Source organism: Aethalodelphis obliquidens, unplaced genomic scaffold, assembly GCF_003676395.1.
Source record: "Aethalodelphis obliquidens isolate GAN/ISIS:26980383/991018 unplaced genomic scaffold, ASM367639v1 scaffold103, whole genome shotgun sequence".
Lineage (NCBI taxonomy): Eukaryota > Metazoa > Chordata > Mammalia > Artiodactyla > Delphinidae > Aethalodelphis > Aethalodelphis obliquidens.
The window spans coordinates 776,584-796,907 of record NW_020838047.1 but is presented as its reverse complement, the minus strand read 5'-3'; the positions used below and the strand labels follow the sequence as shown (position 1 = coordinate 796,907).

At 39.2% G+C, this 20,324-nt stretch overlaps 1 protein-coding gene across 6 annotated transcripts in view; it reads right to left on the bottom strand.

The window, feature by feature from the left end:
- NEK1 (NIMA related kinase 1) overlaps positions 1–20,324 on the bottom strand; it is a 213,219-nt gene that overhangs the window by 81,708 nt on the left and 111,187 nt on the right. For 4 of the 6 annotated variants that reach the window (XM_027096525.1, XM_027096520.1, XM_027096521.1 and 1 more), the window contains 4 exons: positions 2,893–2,976; positions 2,384–2,467; positions 1,885–1,962; positions 1,221–1,316 (listed from right to left, as the gene is read on the bottom strand). In XM_027096525.1, coding sequence (XP_026952326.1) covers positions 1,221–1,316; positions 1,885–1,962; positions 2,384–2,467; positions 2,893–2,976 — 342 coding nt within the window. The remainder of the gene's footprint in view (positions 1–1,220; positions 1,317–1,884; positions 1,963–2,383; positions 2,468–2,892; positions 2,977–20,324) is intronic. The other 2 variants (XM_027096522.1, XM_027096523.1) reach the window with 1 other exon arrangement.

Genomic DNA, 20,324 nt, shown 5'->3' with positions numbered 1-20,324 from the left:
GACAGGAACAAAAGTATTATCCCTATTACTATTTAACTCTGTCCTAGAAGTTCTGGCCGATGCAGAAAGAATAAAGTGGTAATAAAAGGCAAAACTCAAAGAAAGCAGGGGAGTTAGGTGTACTGCCTATGAATACTAAGACTTTGATACCTGACAGGCACAGGTTCCTATCCCAATTCCATACTTCCTGAAAATGTGACCTCATCTAATTGTTTTATCTTTCTTTATCTGCTTTGTAAAGTCGTAAAGAGTAAGCAAAGCGACCCATGGGCAGTGGTTATAATTTGCCTTGCATACAATAAACAATTATGAACTGTAGCAATTACTGTTATGATGTATATCATGACTGCCTGTCAGTGATATTGGTGCATGCTGAAACCCCTCAACATTGGTAGAACAGGCACACTCACTGCATAAGAGATAAGCAAAATCCAACAATTTCTCCAAATATCAGCACTATTCTGTTAGAAAAAACCAAATGTTTAAAAGCAGAAATGGAATTATAAACCATCAAGAAATGAGCTTTATAAGAAATATAACAAGTATGAGTTAAAAATGATCAAAATTATGTAAGAGATATAAAAGATACAAGTAAATGTAGATATTTAACACGCTTCTGGATAAAGACTATTATAAACACGTCAGTTCTTCTTAAGTTAATTTGTAGGTTTAAGGTAGTATGATCAAAATCCCAACAGGATTTAAGAAACGAAAACATAAAAAATATTACTCTAAACTGTACCTCTTGGAGAAAAAGAGAGCAAGTAAGTAAGGAAAACAAATGAAAAAGAAGAGTGAAGGGGAAATGAGGGAAGAACCTTTCCAAGAATTAAATATATTCTAGACCCATAATTACAAGCACAACGGGGCCCTGGGGAACAGACGTGGACTCATCCTCCAGGACACACGGGCGTCTAGTCTCTCACAGGCAGCATTGCAGATCAGGGGCAGAAGAAACGTTGCAGGCACTAAGTGATGCTGGGACTTTGATTAGCTACTTGGCAATAAAAAAGACTAAATAAAACACATTGGGTTCTCACCTCAAATCAAACCCCAAAATAACTTCCATATGGATCGTCCTTAAATGATGACAGAGACAGAGAGATGTAGGGGAAATGAACGAGAGGGAGAAAATAGGACCACAGAACCATAAGGCTGGTGCAGCACCCAGTGAAAGCGGGCGGGCAGGAGCCCGGCAGGACGACAGGGGCAAGGCTCACATTCTCCTCCCACAGCTTCTTCTCTCTCTCGTACGCCTCCTTCCTCCTACGTTCTAGCTGCTCCTTCAGCACAGCCGCGCGGGCGCTCACCTGGGCCTGGAAATGAAGACAATCAGCACAGCTAGTGCCAGAAAGAAAGGCGCAGGTTTGCCTGTTTGTTTGTCCAGGTCTATAAAAATATTTCCTTACTGGCCAAAAAAGAAGTGGGTGTGTGTGGTTCCAGAACACAAACCTAAGCTGCATGCCCAGCACCTACACGGGCTGCCAACACACAGCAGCTGCTCAGTAAGTACTTCTGGAATGAAAATAGATGCAGGTACAGTCAAATGGAAATAAAAATTTACAACTATGACTATTATGCACAAACTTTTCTTCACAGAAACAGAGATGATGTTTTTCACTTTTAGGGTTACCATTTTCTCTTCTTAAGGTTACTTGTGTGATAGTTTCATGTATTTATGCTGCTTCATCAAATTGCTCTCCATAAATATGACATGAAGAGAGCAAAATGCTATTTTTCAGAAATGGAAAAGTGAGGGATAAAAGGGAAAGAAAAGTTAAGGCAAGAGAATAAGTTGGTTTACTACGAAAGACTTAAGAACACAACTTTCTATCTCGGGTTTCCATTTCCTCTAGGAAAACCTGTATCACTTCCAGTACATACCTTCAGCACTTCCACTTTCTTACGCCTCACGTCAGACTCCTCACTTCCTTCCTGTCCTTTGGAGCTGTCAGCTTCTTTCTACAAAATAAGTAGTGAGCAGACCACTTAGGATAGAACCGCAAACTCACTGTAGACTTCACATGAATAAACTAACATCTAAAAATGAAAAATGGCAAGTCGTTCACAGCTGCAACTGAATGCTCCACAACCATCAACTCCTATGGACACTGAGAAAAAAGACAGAACAGAAAGATACAAAACGTACCATTTTATATGTCCATGGGTAGGTACCACTCACACTTTCCTCTCAGAATCCCCCCGGAACAAAAGGTCTTATCAATTTTAAGTCATATAAATAAGATATACTGTAACACTATGTATAGTTTTCTGGTCTTTGACCTTCACTGTCTTCATCAGACTTTATTTTGTGTTAGTGGCACATAATCTCAGTGTATTATAATGTCATTCAATTACTTTTTGAAAAAGATTTTCAACCTGCCTTTTCACCACGAAGCTTCGCTCTAATCTGTTGGCGCTCATTGAAATTCTGCAGTCTTATTTGTCTCAGCCTTGCCAGATAAACCTACGAAGAGAAAAAAACCGCAACATTTTAATTTAAAAAAAAAAACACTACCGTTTTCATTGCTAAAATGTTTTTTATTTAAAGAAAAGTGTTAATGTGAATATAAGAAACAAAAGTTTTGAAATCTGGTTAATGGCAATGTAATATTAGCTTTCAAGTGTTTAATCTAGATCAATTTGTTTCTGAAAAGAAAAACAACACAATAACAAATTTTTAATTTTATCAAAAGAAAAGAAATTGAACTCAGAATTCTGAATAACAGTTATGGGGCAAAATTATGACACAGTATGTCAGTCAAAATATATTAAGAGGTCCCTACAGACCTAAAGATCGTCCAGTCATTGTTAGGAATTTAAACCATGCAGGAAAGGAAGGCAATCAACTCAAAGTGACGGCGTGAGGCAGCGAGCATGCAGGAGGCGTACCTCTTCCTCTTTGCTTCTCGGCTTCCCTCCTCGTGAAGAGCTGCGCCTGCCTTCGCACAGAGCTGCCAGGTTGTGCAGGGTGCCCTGTGCATCATTTAATGTACTAAGGTTAAAGAACGACTAAGGCTACAGCAGCATCTTACCTAGGGACCGCCCGGCGCCACTACTTCTGGTGGCAAATACTGATCATGTCTAAACGATTAGCTGATAAACTGATTAAAGACGCTGGCATTCTCCTTTGGCGATTTAACCAACACATTCAGTGAGAACAGAAGGAAGCAATTAAACCCCAAATGTAATTATTCAAATAGAGACCAGCTACCTTTTTATTAGCCATTTAAGTCAACATGTTTTTTAAAACTGCTTTGGAGGCTAGCTAAACTCCAAATCAAAATCTTCCTCTACAAAGGCCCATCATTGCTACATGTTCGCTTACACAGTAAACGCACACGTGCACACACACACACGCACACGACAGGGAATAACATGAGCGCCAACTCCCTGCACCCGGGCACGCCCTGGTCCTGGACTGCAAATCACCCGCCCAACCACACGCCGACTAACATGGTTTATCATAAGCATGGAATGATCTCCTCATTAGAAATTACTCACAATTACCCACTTTCTCTTCCTGCGGCACCAGCTGTGGATCAAGAGCCTCCCAACTGAAAAATCCTCGTCCCACTTCCCCTTCTCACGTCTTTCTGTCGGATTGCCGAACGCGTACTTTTTATATTTCCCTGCTTTTACCTGCTTCCCATTTATTTTTAAATCTTCTACACTCTGTGTTCTGATCCCACTGTGACTCTGAAAACCTTTCAAGGCTACCAATGCCCTCCAAGTTCGTAATTCAAATGGACTCTTTTGAGCAAATTTTGCAATGAACATTTCCATTGGAAATCAGTTTTCATTGAATCCATTTAGCTTATGTCAGTATTTTTTTCTCTCATAAAAATCCTATATGTTCACTGTTGAAAACGTATGAAACAAAGAAAATACAAATCATTCGTAATTCTACCATTTGAGAAACTTACAGTTTCAGTGTTCTCCTCCAGACTTCCTTCTATGCCTATGTAGGAATTTAACCATTTTAGTTTGAAATATTATACATAACAACAGAAAGGTGAGAAGTAATGTACGGGGAGGTCCCATGTATCCTTCACCCATCCTCTCCCAACTGTATCGTCCTGCATAACTGTGGTACCTATACACACTGGGAAGCTGGCACTGCACAAACCAGACATTTCACCAGTTACAAGTGCTCACGTTTCTGCATCTCCATCAGTACAATTTTATCACACTCATAGCCTTATGTGACCACCATCAAATCAAGATACTTAACTGTACCATTACTATGTCACTTGATAGCCACATTCACTGCTCCCATCTCTGCCCGTCAACTACCAATCTGTTCCCCACGCCTACAATTATATTTCACAAGTTCTATATATATGTATGGAATCGCGCAGTATGCATCCTTCTGAGGTTGACTGTTTTCACTTGGTATTACTTCCTCGGAGTCCATCCAAGACACTGGACGCATGACTGAATGGCCTGTTCCATCTCAGTGCTGAGCAGCAGACTATAGTATGGAAGTACCATAATTTGTTCATTCATTCACCCTCTGAAGGACACTGGGGTTTCACAGTTTTGGCTATTAAGAACAAAGTTGCTGGGCTTCCCTGGTGGCGCAGTGGTTGAGAGTCCGCCTGCCGATGCAGGGAACGCGGGTTCGTGCCCCGGTCCGGGAGGATCCCACATGCCGCAGAGCGGCTGGGCCCGTGAGCCATGGCCACTGAGCCTGCGCGTCCAGAGCCTGTGCTCTGCAACGGGAGAGGCCACAGCGGTGAGAGGCCCGCGTACCACAAAACAAAACAAAACAAAAAAACCCACAAGAACAAAGTTGCTAAGAACATGCATGTAATAAGTTTCTTAGTGAAAATAAGTTTTGTCTTCTCTGGGACAAATGCCCAAGAGCGCAGCATTACCTGCTCTTGGTGTGACACATCCATTTGCAGTTTTAAAAGGGACTGCCAAACAGTTTTGCAAAGTGGCTGTATCATTTAACATCCCTACTAGCAATGTTACGGTCACCCACTTTTTCCACATCCTCGCCAGCATTTGGTTTTATCACAACTTTTATTTGAGCCATTCTGATGGATGGGTAGTGATATACTACTGTGGTTTTAATTTGCATTCCCCAGATGGCTAATGATGTTGAACATCTTTTCATGTGTTTATCTGCCATCTGTGTCTGCCATTCGTCCTCTTCAATGAAATGTTTAGATTGTCTTTTGCCCATTTTCTAACTGGACTCTTCATATTTTTAATGTTGAGTTTTGGTGGGTTTTTATATGTTCTAGATACAAGTCGTTTGTTAAACATGGGGTTTACAAATATTTTCCCCCAATCTGTAACTTGTATATTCTTCCTCTTAACAGAGTCTTTTGCAGAGCAAAAGTTTTAAATTCTCATGAAGTCCAATTTATCAAGTTTTTCTTTTATGGATTGTGCTTTTGGTGTTAAGTCTAAGCACTCTTCGTCTAGTCCTAGGTCTTGAAATTTTCTTCTTTTTCTCTAAGTTTTACAATTTTATGTTTTACATTAGAGTGCATGATCTGTATTGAGTTACTTATATTACGTGTGAGGTTTAGGTCAAGGTTCATATTTTTGCCTACAGGTGGATGTCCAATTTCTCCAGCACTAATGCTGAAAAGGCAATCCCTCCCCCACTGAACTGCTCTTGCTTCTTTGTCAAGAATTAGCAGGGCATATTGGTGTGAATTTACTTCTGGGTTCCTCACACTGTTCCACTGACCTATGTGCCTGTCCTTCCACTAGCACTATACTGCTTCGACCACTGCAGCTACAAGCAAGCTGTGACACCAGGAAGAGTCATTCTTCCCACTTCAGTCTTCTTCAGAATTGTTTGGCTATTTTAAGGCCTTTCTCTGTCTATATAAATTTTAAAAATAAGCTTGTCTATAAAAAAATGTTTCTGAGGGTTTACTAAGAATTACAATTATTAGTAAAACAATTTAAGAATACTTGCCATTTTCATTACCTTGAGTCTTCCAATTAATGAACATGGTATGATTCTCCAAATATTTAAATCTTCAATTTCATCAAGATTTTGTCATTTTAATTGCACAAATCCTGCATGTTTTATTATACTTTTGTTCATTTTTTTTGGAGCAATTGTAAATGGTATTGCGTTTTTTTAAATATGTTTCCACTTGTTCATTGTCAATGTATAGAAATCAGTTGATTTTTGTGAAGTGACCTTATACTTTTATAACAATAATAAATTCATTTTTTAGTTCTAGGAGTGTTTTGGTTGAGTCCTTCAGATATTCTATGCAGATAATCATGTCAACTGGAAATAGCAATAGTTTCATTCCTTCTTTTCAAATTTGTATGTCTTTTCTTTCTTTTTCTTTCCTTACTGCAGTAACCAAAACTGCCAGCAGTATGTTGATTAACAGTGGTGAGAGCTAACTTCCTTGTCCTTTTCCAGACTGTAGAGGGAGAGCATTCAGTCCTCTACCTGTAAGTATTAAGTTAGGTGTAAGTTTGTTTATAGATGACTATAATGAGGTGGAGGACATTCCCCTTGCTTTCTACTTACTGATAGTTTTTATTTATTATGATGTTGAATTCTGTCAAAACATTTTCTGCATCCATTGTTATGATCATATGATTTTTCTTCTTTAGCCTGTTGATATGGTGGATCTCACTGAATTTTTTTTTTTTTTTTTTTTTGTGGTACGCGGGCCTCTCACTGTTGTGGCCTCTCCCATTGTGGAGCACAGGCTCCGGATGCGCAGGCTCAGTGGCCATGGCTCACGGGCCCAGCCGCTCCGCGGCATGTGGGATCTTCCCAAACCGGGGCACGAACCCGTGGCCCCTGCATTGGCAGGCGGACTCTCAACCACTGCACCACCAGGGAAGCCCCTCATTGATTTTCTAACACTGAAACAGACTTGGGTTTCCAGACTAAATCCCACTTGGTTGTGGTTGGATTCAATTTGCTAAAATTTGTTGAGAATTTTTGCATTTAAGTCAATGAGATATTAGTCTGTGGTTTTCTTTTTTGTGCTGTATTTGTACAGTTTTGGTATCACGGTAATACAGGCCTCAAAATGAGTTGGGAAGTGTTCCTTCTGCTCTGACAGCCTGAAAGAGACGGTATCATTTTATCAAATTGATGTTAATGCTTTCTGTGTTTGGTAAAATTCTCCAGTGAAACCACTAAGGCCTGGAGATTTATTGCTTTTCGGTTTTTAATCAAAAGTTCAATTTTAAAAATAGTTACAGGACTATAGAAGATATCTATTTCAATTTGGCTAAGTTCTGGTAGTTCGTGATTTTCAAATAGTTGGTGCATTTCTTCTAGGCTGTTTAACTTATGAGTGTAAAGTTGTGATCTTTTTACTCACTATAAGATCTGTAGTGATATCCTGTTTCATTCCTGATATTGGTGATTTGTGTCATCTCTTTCTTTTTATCAATCTTGCTAGAGATTTATCAATTTCATTCATTTTTTTTCTAAGAACCAATTTTTTGTTTCATTACATTTCTCAGAAGTGTTCCTGTTTTCAATTTAACTGACTTCTACTCTTAATGATTTCCCTCATCCTGCTTGCTTTGGGTCTATCTTGCTCTTCTTTTTCTAGCATCTTCAGATAGGAACTTAGACTACAGATTTGAGACTTTTCTTTTCTAATGTAAGCCTTTAGTGCTATAAATTTCCCTCACAGCAGTGCTTTAGCTGCATCTCACTTATTTTGATATGTGATGTGTGTATTTTCATTCATTCTTTGTATTTTTAACTTTCCTTTTAGATTTCCTCTTTGTCTCTGTATTATTTAGAAGTATTTTTAACTTTCAAGTGTTTGTAGATTTTCTTCTCATCTATTATTGATTTCTAGTTTGATTCCATTATGTTCAAAGAATATATGTCATATAACTTTAATTCTTCTAAATTAGTTAAGATTTGTTTTATGATCCAGCATATGGTCTATCTTGGTGAATGGTCCGTGGGCACTTGAAAAAATAATGTATTCTGCTATTGTTGGATAGGATGTAAATTAGATCTTGGTGGCCTGTGGTGGTGTTTAGCTATTCTATACCCTTGCTCATTTCTGACTAGCAGTTCTATCAATCACTGTATTCAAGTCCCCAACTATACTTGTGGATTTGTTTATTTCTCCTTTCAGCTCTATTAGTTTTATATATTTTGAAGTTTGGTTGTTTGGTATACACCCATTAAGGATTGCGATAACTTCTTATTGGACTGATTCTTTTGTTATTATGTAATGTCTCTCTTTCTCCCTAGTAATTCTGTTTGCTACGTTAACAATAAATTCTTTTAGCTTATTTCGTTTGAGAATGTCTTTATTTCCCCTTCATTCCTGAAGGATGGTTTCATCAAATATAGGATTCAGGGTTGACAGTTCTTTTCTTCCAGCACTTGAAAATTTTTATGCCACTTCTTTCTGGCCTCCACGGTTTCAGATGAGAAATTTGGTGTTGTTCCAATTGGTAGTCCTTCATATCTAATGTGTCATTTCTCTCTGGCTATTTTAAGATTTGTTTTCTTTGTCTTTTACTTTCAGAAGTTTAATATTCCTAAGTGAAGATTTCTTTAAGTGTATCCTATTTCAGGGTTTGCTCAGCTTCTTGAAGCTTTAAATTTGTCTTTCACCAAATGTGGAAAGTTTTCAGCTATTATTTCTTCAAATACTTTTTACACTCCCATGCTCTTTCTATTATCCTTTGGGCTCCAATGATACAAATGTTAAATCTTTTATTATTGTCCCACAAATCCTTAAGACTCTGATAACTTTTTTCAGTCTTTTTTCGTTAATCAGATTGAGTAAATTCAACTGATCTGCCTTCAAGTTCAGTGATTATATCTCCATCAGCTCCACTCTACTACTGATTCTACCCAGTGAATTTTAAATTTTGGTTATTATATTTTTCAATTATATAACTGCCAATTGGTTCTTTTTATAACTACTAATCCTTCACTGAGATTTTCTCCTTTTTTCATTCCAAAGAATTCCTAATTGCTTGTTGAAGTATTTGTTTAAAGCAGCTTGAAAATCTTTGTCAGATAGTTCCAGTATTCCACTGGCCCTAGGTCAGCTCAATGTCAAGTTGTGGTTTTCCTGGTTCCTGGTATGACAAGTGATTTTTTTATTGTATCCTGAATATTTTAGGTATTATGTTAGAAGACTCTTGATCCTATTTACATGTTCTGTTTGAGCAGGCCACTTAGGTCCTGGCCTACTGTTGTGGGGCTTCACTCCAATGACAGTTTGGCCTTCTGAACTCTTGTAATGTTAATCTGGTCTGCTTTGTTGTTCTGGTGCTGATGGAGGTCCTGCTCAGTCCGTTCTGCTGTTATTCTATGAGGATGAAGTTGCTTCCCTGGGTCACCTGCTGTTACTGAAGATCTCCTGAGGGTGGGGGTGAGGGGCAGATGCCCCTGGGCCTGGTCTCCTTGTCATTAGGTGGACAGAATGGGGACACAGCTTTGTAGCAACTTCTGCTATGGATAGATGGATCACCTGCCCATGTACCAGTTGTTGAGTAGACCAGGACGGTCCAGGGCTTTGTTGCCACTGGTGGGTCAAACTGCCCTCCAAGTCACCTGCTGATGTTCCAGTTGTGGGATGGGGTAGGGACACCCTGGGGCTTCACTGCTGACCACAGTTTAAATCACTCACCAGGACCCCCCTGTGGCACATATTGGGGTTCTTTCCTAGTACGTTGGCAACTGAGAGGATTTTCTGGTTTTTTTTTTGTTTGTTTGGTTTCTTTGTATTTTTGTCTATGTCAATGGTGGATCTGGATTTCAGGCATGTCCAACACCCAGTCCATGATATACAGGAGATGTTACTTCCAGAGTATTTAACTGTATTTAGGCGGGAAGAGCAGGGAAAACTGAGTCTATGCCATCTTGTCCTGGTACAATGCAGAAGTCATTTTTTAGCAGCTAGGGTTTCTGCACTGCAATACGCTCTACGATAAGACCAGTACAGTTGACCCTTAAATAATACGGATTTGAACTGTGAGACCCACTTATACTCAGATGTTTTTCAATAGTAAACATACTACAATCCTACACAATCTGCGGTTGTTGAATCCATGGATGCAGAGCTGCAGACATGACTTGGAGGAACCATGTATATGGAGGGTAGGTGGAGGGTAGGCTTAAGTTATATACAGATTTTCAACAGCAAGGCGGGTTGATGCCCTCATCCCCGCACTGTTCAAGATTCAACTGTATATTAAGGTTCCACAGAGTTACCTGGGATTGCTGTAAAGACTAATAGAGAGCTTTCTGGGTTGAACTGTATTCCCCCAGAATTCATATGCTTAAGTTCTAACCTCTAGTACCTCAGAATGTGACCTTAGTTGGAGACAAGATCTTTATCAAGTTAAAAGAGATCATGAGGGTGGGCACCAATCTAGTGTAACTGGTGTCCTTAGAAAAAAGGGGAAATTTGGAGACACACGCCTGTACAGGTAAAACACCATGTAAAATGAAGGGAGAGGCTGGGGTGATGACTCTACATGTCAAGGAATGCTAAAGATAGCCAGGCAACCACCAGAGGACAGGGAGCGGATTCTTCTCACAACCCTCAGAAGGAACAAACCCTGCTGACATGCTGATCTCTGACTTCTACCCTCCAGACTGTGAGGTAATAAATTTCTGTTGTGTAAGACATTCAGATTGTGGAATTTTGTTACAGCAGCTCTAGTAGACTAATACAGAGATAATGCACATAAATTGTTTAACATAATGTCTAGCATAGTAGGCTTTCAATAAACAGCTGTCATTTATTACTTAATTTTTGGTTTAATTGTCTATCTCCTTTACTGTTTAAGTTCTCTTGCTGGCACAGAACCTAATATATTAGTCAATAAATGTTTGTGTAATACTAAAAAAATGAGTGAAAGAATGAATTAAATATTTAACACTTCACTGCACATTTTAAAGGCATTTTTCCATTAATGTAAATAAATAAAGAATGATTTAAGATGAGGAAGTAAGACAATAACATTTCTCAAGGTAAATAATACTGTTTCATCATTTTTTATAAAATTCATAAGTGTTCTGTTAAATCATTCAACAGAAGAAAACAGATAACCAAGGAAATTCTTGTATATGTGTACCAGGAACAGAAACTAGTTCAAAGCAAAAACTAGATTCAACCTAAATACCTACTGTCAGGTGAATTAACTGCGGTATATTCATACAACAGAATATTATACAGCTAAACCCAACTATGTAAATGAATCTTAGAAAAACAAAAACAGAAACTAGTTCAAAGCAGAAACTAGATTCAACCTAAATACCTACTGTCAGGTGAATTAACTGCAGTATATTCATACAACAGAATATTATACAGCTAAACCCAACTATGTAAATGAATCTTAGAAAAATAATGACGAATGAAAAAAGGCAAGTCCTAATCTATATACAGTATGATGTAATTTTTATAATGCTCAAAAATAGGCAAAACAGAACAAGACATCATTCAGACACATATATGTAAGAGGAAAAAGCAGTTAAAAAAAATCCATAGGAATGATATATCCAAAATTCAAGATAATGGTCACCTCTGGGAGAAGACAGAGGCACAGTCAAGACAGGGGTTGACAAACTATGGTTCAGGGGCCAAATTCAGCCCGCCACCTGTTTTTTATGTTTCATAAGCTAAGAATGGTTTTGCACATTTTTAAATGGTCAAAAAAATGAAGCGAGTATTTCATGACCACATAAAAATTATATGAAATCCAGATTTCAGTCCCTAAGTAAGTTTTACTGAAAGTCAGCCGTGCTCACTCATTTACACAGTGTCTATCGTTACTACTTTGCTACAATGCATAGTTAGTAGTTATGATAGAGATCTTATGGTTTGAAAACGCTAAGATATTTACAATCTGGCCCTTTACAGAAAAACACCCGCCAATCCCTAGATTAGGGAATAGTACACAGATAGAACTTAGTGTTCTACCTGCTGGGTTATTTTGCTTGATAGTTTACACATATATATTACATATATGCTTTTTTATGTACCAAAAATTATGTTTTACAAGGACAATAAGGGAATCATTTTTTTAAAAGAAGTGAAAAAACAATCTTCTCAAAATGAACAACTTAGTGTTGAAGAACTTTACAAGAGTCAGCAAACTACAATCCTCAGGTCAAACCTGGCCAGCTGCCTGACGGTGTAGATAAGGTGTTTGTTTGGTTTTTTAAAACATCTTTATCGGCGTGTAACTGCTTTACAATGGTTAGTTTCTGCTTTATAAAAAGTCAATCAGCTACACATGTACATGTATCTCCAGATCTCCTCCCTCTTGTGTCTCCGACCACCCTCCCTATCTCACCCCTCTAGGTGGCCACAAAGCACCGAGCTGATCTCCCTGTGCTATGCGGCTGCTTCCAACTAGCTATCTGTTTTACATTTGCTAGTATATATAAGTCCAAGGCACTCTCTCACTTCGTCCCAGATTCCCCTCCCCGCCCCATGGTGTCCTCAAGTCCATTCTCTATGTCTGCGTCTTTATTCCAGTCCTTTCCATAGGTTCTACAGAACCTTTTTTTCTTTTTTTTAGATTCCATATATATGTGTTAGCATATGGTATTTGTTTTTCTCTTTCTGAATTACTTCACTCGGTATGACAGACTCTAGGTCCATCCACCTCACTACAAATAACTCAATTTCGTTTCTTTTTATGGCTGAGTAATATTGCATTATATATATGTGCCATATCTTCTTTATCCATTCATCTGACAATGGACACTTAGGTTCATTCCATGCTTTGGTATTGTAAATAGAGGTTCATTCCATGCTCTGGCTATTGTAAATAGCGCTGCAGTGAACATTGTGGTACATGACTCCTTTTGAATTATGGTTTTCTCAGGGTATATGCCCAGTAGTGGGATTGCTGGCTCATATGGTATTTCTATTTTTCATTTTCTAAGGAACCTTCATACTGTTCTCCATAGTGGCTGTATCAGTTTACATTCCCACCAACAGTGCAAGAGGGTTCCCTTTCCTCCAAACCCTCTCCAGCATTTATTGTTTGTAGATTTTTGGACGATGGCCATTCTGACCAGGGTGAGGTGATACCTCATTATACTTTGGATTTCCATTTCTCTAATGATTAATGATGTTGAGCATCCTTTCATGTGTTTGTTGGCAATCTGTATATCTTCTTTGGAGAAATGTCTATTTAGGCCTTGTGCCCATTTTTGGATTGGGTTGTTTTTTTGATATTGAGCTGCATGACCTGCTTGTAAAATTTGGAGATTAATCCTTTGTCAGTTGCTTCACTTGCAAATATTTTCTCCATCCTGAGGGTTGTCTTTTCGTCTTGTTTATGATTTCCTTTGGTGTGCAAAAGCTTTTAAGTTTCATTAAGTCCCATTTGTTTATATTATCATTTCTCAAGGAGATGAGTCAAAAAGGATCTTGCTGTAATTTATGTCACAGAGTGTTCTGCCTATGTTTTCCTCCAAGAGTTTTATAGTGTCTGGCCTTACATTTAGGTTTTTATCCATTTTGAGTTAATTTTTGCGTATGGTGTTAGGGAGTGTTCTACTTTGATTCTTTTACATGTAGCTGTCCAGTTTTCCCAGCACCATTTATTGAAGAGGCTGTCTTTTCTCCATTGTATATTCTTGCCTATTTTATCAAAAATAAGGTGACCCTACGTGTGTGGATTCATCTCTGGGCTTTCTATCTTGTTCCATTGATCTATCTTTCTGGTTTTGTGCCAGGACCGCACTGTCTTGATTACTGTAGCTTTGTACTAGAGTCTGAAGTCAGGCAGCCTGATTCCTCCAGCTCCGTTTTCCTTTCTCAAGATTGCTTTGGCTATTCGGGGTCTTTTGTGTTTCCATACAAATTGTGAATATTTTTCTTCTAGTTCTGTGAAAAATGCCACTGGTAGTTTGATTGGGATTGCACTGAATCTGTAGGCTGCACTGGGTAGTAGAGGTATTTTCACAATGTTTATTCTTCCAATCCAAGAACATGGTATATCTCACCATCTGTTTGTATCACCTTTAACTTCTTTCATCAGTGCCTGAAAATTTCCTGCATATAGGTCTTTTGTCTCCTTAGTTAGGTAGGTTTATTCCTACGTATTTTATTCTTTTTGTTGCAGTGGTAAATGGGAGTGTTTCCTTAATTTCTCTTTCTGATTTTTCATTATTAGTGTAGAGGAATGCAAGAAATCTGGGCATTTTGTATCTTACTACTTTACCAAATTCATTGATTGGCTCTAGTAGTTTTCTGGTAGCATCTTTAGGATTCTCTACATATAGTACTATGTGATCTGAAACACTGACAGCTTTACTTCTTTTCCGATTTGGATTCCTTTTATTTCTTTTTCTTCTTTGACTGCTATGGCTAAAACTTACAAAACTATGTTGAATAACAGTGGTGAGAATGGACAACCTTGTCTTGCTCCTGATCTTAGTGGAAATGGTTTCAGTTTTTCACCATTGAGAACAATGTTGCCTGTGGGTTTGTAATATATGGCCTTTATTATGATGAGATAAGTTCCCTCTAGGCCAACTTTCTGGAGGGTTGTTTCATAAATGGGTGTTGAATTTTGTCAAAAGCTTTTTCTGCATCTACTGAGATGATCATACGGTTTTTATTCTTCAGTTTGTTAATATGGTGTATCACATTAATTGATTTGCTTACATTGAAGAATCCTTGCATATTTGGGATAAACCCCACTTGATTATGGTGTATGATCCTTTTAATGTGCTGTTGGATTCTGCTTGCTAGTATTTTGTTGAGGATTTTTGCATCTATATCACTATGTTCATCAGTGATACTGGCCCGTGGTTTTCTTTCTCTGTGACACCACTGTCTGGTTTTGGTATCAGGGTGATGGTGGCCTTGTAGAATGAGTTTGGGAGTGTTCCTCCCTCTGCTATATTTGGGAAGAGTCTGAGAAGGACAGGTGTTACCTCTTCTCTAAATGCTTGATAGAATTTACCTGTGAAGCCATCGAGTCCTGCGCTTTTGTTTTTTGGAAGATTTTTAATCACAGTCTCAATTTCAGTGCTTGGGATTGGTCTGATTATATTTTCTATTTCTTTCTGGTTCAGTCTTGGAAGGTTGTGCTTTCCTAAGAATTTGTCCATTTCTTCCACATCGTCCATTATATTGGCACAGAGTTGCTTGTAGTAATCTCTCATGATCCTCTGTATTTCTGCAGTGTCAGGTGTTACTTCTCCTTTTCCATTTCTAAGTGTATTGATGAGTCTTCCTTTTTTTGTTGATGAGTGTCGCTAATGGTTTATCAATTTTGTTTTCTTCTCAAAGAACCAGCTTTTAGTTTTATTGACCTTTGTTATTGTTTCCTTCATTTCTTTTCCATTTATTTCTGAGCTGATCTTTATGATTTCTTTCCTTCTGCTAACTTTGGTTTTTTTTTGGTTCTTTCTCTAATTGCTCTAGGTGTAAGGTTAGGTTGTTTATTTGAAATGTTTCTTGTTTCTTGAGGTAGGATTGTATTACTATAAACTTCCCTCTTAGAACTGCTTTAGCTGCATCCCATAGGTTTTGGGTCATCATGTTTTCATTGTCATTTGTCTCTAGGTATTTTTTGATTTCCTCTTTGTTTTCTTCAGTGATCTCTTGGTTATTAAGTAGTGTATTGTTTAGCCTCCATGTGTTTGTATTTTTTACAGATTTTCCCCTGTAACTGATATCTAGTCTCATAGTACTGTGGGCAGAAAACATACTTGATATGATTTCAATTTTCTAAAATTTATCAAGGCTTGATTTGTGACCCAAGATATGATCTATCCTGGAGAATGTTCCATGAGCACTTGAGAAGAATGTGTAGTCTGTTGTTCTTGGATGGAATGTCCTATAAATATCAATTAACTCCATCTTGTTTAATGTATCATTTAAAGCTTGTGTTTCCTTATTTATTTTCATTTTGGATGATCTGTCCCTTGGTGAAAGTGGGGTGTTAAAGTCCCCTATTGTGATTGTGTTACTGTCGATTTCTCCTTTTAGGCTGGTAGCATTTGCCTTACACACTGAGGTGCTCCTATGTTGGGTGCATAAATATTTACAATTGTTATATCTTCTTCTTGGATTGATCCCTTGACCATCATGTAGTGGCCTTCTTTGTCTCTTGTAATAGTGTTTATTTTAAAGTCTATTTTGTCTGATACGAGAATTGCTACTCCAGCTTTCTTTTAGTTACCAATTTGCATGGAATATCTTTTCCTTCCCTTCACTTTTAGTCTGTATGTGCCCCTAGGACTGAACTGGGTCTTTTGTAGACAGCATATATATGGGTCTTATTTTTGTATATATTCAGCCAGCCGATGTCTTTTGGTTGGAGCATTTAACCCATTTCCATTTAAGGTAAGTATCGATATGTGCATTCCTATTGCCATTTTCTTAATTGTTTTGGGTTTGTTATTGTAGGACTTTTCCTTCTCTTGTGTCTCCTGCCTAGAGAACTTCCTTTAGCATTTGTTGTAAAGCTGGTGTGGTGGTGCTGAATTCTCTTAGGTTTTGCTTCTCTGTAAAGGTTTTAATTTCTCTGTTGAATCTGAATGAGATCCTTCCTGGGTAGAGTCATCTTGGTTGTAGGTTTTTCCCTTTCATCACTTTAAGTATGTCTTGCCACTCCCTTCTGGCTTGCCGAGTTTTTGCTGAAAGATCAGCCGTTAACCTTATGGGAATTCGCTTGTATGTTATTTGTTGTTTTTCTCTTGCTGCTTCTAATATTTTTTCTTTGTATTTAATTTTTGATAGTTTGATTAACATGTGTCTTGGCGGGTTTCTCCTTGGATTTATCCTGTATTGGACTCTCTGCCCTGCCTGGACTTGATTAACTATTTCCTTTCCCATATTAGGGAAGTTTTCAACTATAACCTCTTCAAATATTTTCTCAGTCCCTTTCTTTCTCTTCTTCTTCTGGGACCCCTATAATTCAAATAGTGGTACATTTAATATTGTCCCAGAGGTCTCTGAGAGTGGCCTCAATTCTTTTCATTCTTTTTTCTTTATTCTGCTTTGCAGTAGTTATTTCCACTATTTTATCTTCCAGGTCACTTATCTGTTTTTCTGCCTCAGTTATTCAGCTATTGATTCCTTCTAGAGAATTTTAAATTTCATTTATTGTGCTGTTCATCATTGTTTGTTTACTCTTTAGTTCTTCTAGGTCCTTGTTAAAAGTTTCTTGTATTTCCTCCATTCTATTTCCAAGATTTTGGGTTATCTTTACCACCATTACTCTGAATACTTTTTCAGGTAGACTGCCTATTTCCTCTTCATTTGTTGGTCTGGTGGGTTTTTACCTTGCTCCTTCATCTGTTGTGTGCTTCTCTGTCTTCTCATTTTGTTTGACTTACTGTGTTTGGGGTCTCCTTTTCACAAGCTGCAGGTTCACAGTTCCTGTGGTTTTTGGTGTCTGCCCCCAGTGGCTAGAGTTGTTTCAGTTGGTTGTGTAGGCTTCTTTGGAGGGGACTAGTGTCTGTGTCCTGGTGGATGAGGCTGGATCTTGTCTTTCTGGTGGGCAGGTCTGTATCCAGTGGTGTGTTCTGGGGTGTCTCTGAGTTTATTATGATTTTAGGCAGACTCTCTGCTAATGGGTGGGATTGTGTTCCTGTCTTGCTAATTGTTTGGCTTAGGGCGTCCAGCCCTGTAGTTGGCTGGTATTTAGTGGAGCTGGGGCTTAGCACTGAGATGGAAATCTCTGGGAGAGCTTTCACCGTTTGTTATTATGTGGAGCTGGGAGGTCTCTGGTGGACCAATGTCCTGAACTTGGCTCTCCCACCACAGAGGCACAGACCTTACACCCGGCCGGAGCACCAAAACCCTGTCAAGCCACACAGCCCAGAAGATAAGGGAGGGAGGGAGGGAGAGAGAGAGGGAGAGGGAGAGGGAGAGAGGGAGAGAGGGAGAGAGGGAGAGAGGGAGAGAGAGAGAAACAATGAAAAAATAAAGTTATTAAAATAAAAAATTTAAAAAAATTAAAAAGTAATAAAAAAAAAGAAATAAGAGAGCAACCAAACCAAAAAACAAATACACCAATGATAACAAGCGTTAAAAACTATACTAAGAAACAAACAAACCAAAAATACGGACAGACAGGACCCTAGGACAAATGGTAAAAGCAAAGCTATAAAGAGAAAATCACACACTGAAGCATACACATACACACTTACAAAAAGAGAAGAGGAAAAAAATATATACATCATGTCTCTGAAAGTCCATCTCCTCAATTTGGGATGATTCGTTGTCTATTCAGGTATTCCACAGATGCAGGGTACATCACGTTGATTGTGGAGATTTAATCCACTGCTCCTGAGGCTGCTGGGAGAGGTTTCCCTTCTCTTGTTTTTTCGCACAGCTCCTGGGGTTCAGCTTTGGATTTGGCCCCGCCTCTGCGCGTAGGTCGCCTGAGGGCATCTGTTCTTTGCTCAGACAGGACTGGGTTAAAGGAACCACTGATTAGGGGCTCTGGCTCACTCAGGCAGTGGGGAGGGAGGGGTACGGAATGTGGGGCAAGTCTGGGGCAGCAGAGGCCGGCGTGACGCTGCACCAGCCTGAGGCACTCCGTGTGTTCTCCCAGGGAAGTTGTCCCTGGATCACAGGACCCTGGCAGTGGCGGGCTGCACAGGCTCCCAGGAGGGTAGGTCTGGAGAGTGACCTGTGCTCGCACACAAGCTTGTTGGTTGCTGCAGCAGCAGCCTTAGCATCTCATGCCCGTCTCTGGGGTATGTGCTGATAGCCGTGGCTTACAGCCTGGAGCTCATTTAGGCAGTGCTCTGAATGCCCTCTCCTCACACACCCCACAACAATGGTCTCTTGCCTCTTAGGCAGGTCCAGACTTTTCCCTGGACTCCCTCATGGCTAGCTGTGGCACACTAGTCCCCTTCAGGCTGTCTTCACACAGCCAACCCCAGTCCTCTCCCTGGGATCTGACCTCCGAAGCCCAAGTCTCAGCTCCCAGCCCCTGCCTGCCCCGGCGGATGAGTAGACAAGCCTCTCGGGCTGGTGAGCGCTGGTCGGCAGCGATCCTCTGTGTGGGCATCTGTCCACTTTGCCCTCCGTACCCCTGTTGCTGCGCTCTCCTCCGTGGCTCTGAAGCTTCCCCTCCATCCTCCTTGTCTCCACCAGTGAAGGGGCTTACTAGTGTGTGGAAACCTTTCCTCCTTCACTGCTCCCTCCCACTGGTGCAGATCCTGTCCCTATTCTTTTGTCTCTGTTTTTTCTTTTTTCTTTTGCCCTACCCAGGTACATGGGGGAGTTTCTTGCCTTTTGGGAGGTCTAAGGTCTTCTGCCAGCGTTCAGTAGGTGTTCTGTAGGAGCTGTTCCACATGTAGACGTATTTCTGATGTATCTGTGGGGAGGAAGGTGATCTCCACGGCTCACTGCTCTGCCATCTTGAAGGTCTCCTAGGTAAGGTTTTACCAGCACAGCCCCGCCCATTTGCTTCGGCTTTCACTGCCACGGCAGAGTTGAGTAGTTACTCAGGACAGTCTATGGGCTGCAAAGCCTAAAACACTGACTATCTGCCCTTTTACACAAAAGGTCTGTCTATCCCTGCACTACAAAATCATCAAATCCACAAGTTTTACCTAAAGTAAAGCAAATACTAATATGGGATTTAAAAACGAACAAACAGCAAAGCAAAATAGCTAGAAGAATGATCTCAAAAGTCAGACACACTGGGCTTGTATGCTGCCTCTGGACATACCAAGTGATCTCGGGCAAACTACTAATGACTGAGTCAGTTTCACAACCTGTGACCTTGGAATAAAAATCCTCACTGCAGAGAATTACTGTCAGGATTAGATTCTAAGTAACTTTAGTTAATTTTTATAAATACTGCTCAGAGAAAAACAAACAAACAAACCACCTGGCCTGAAGTGTTACTTGTTAAGAGTTTCCTTAACCTGCATTTTTTTAAAATTTCAAATTACCTGAACAGGGAAAATTTTGAATTCACATACAAGCATATGAAATTACTCTGAAATCCATGATTACTTTAAATTACAATTCAACCCAAAAATTATTTACGTCCCAAATGCTTATTCATAGGTCAGGGACTTGGATTTCATTTTGCCACAGAAACAATGTTGTAATCATTATGGTTTCCCAAAGCAGTTAATAAAATTTACTGATCAAATAATTTAACTACAGCAGTTTCCCAATTCCAGAGGATTAACCTTTAAGACTCAGAACTTATTCTTAACTGTTTAGGTTTGATTATTTATAATGAGACTGTAAGTATTAGAAAACACATATTAGGTTTAAGATATGTATCTGTCACAATGTCTTTAAGACTCCTCTTCATCAGCAAAATGGATATTTTATGACTGGTTATAAGGATACACCACAGTGTAACATACATAT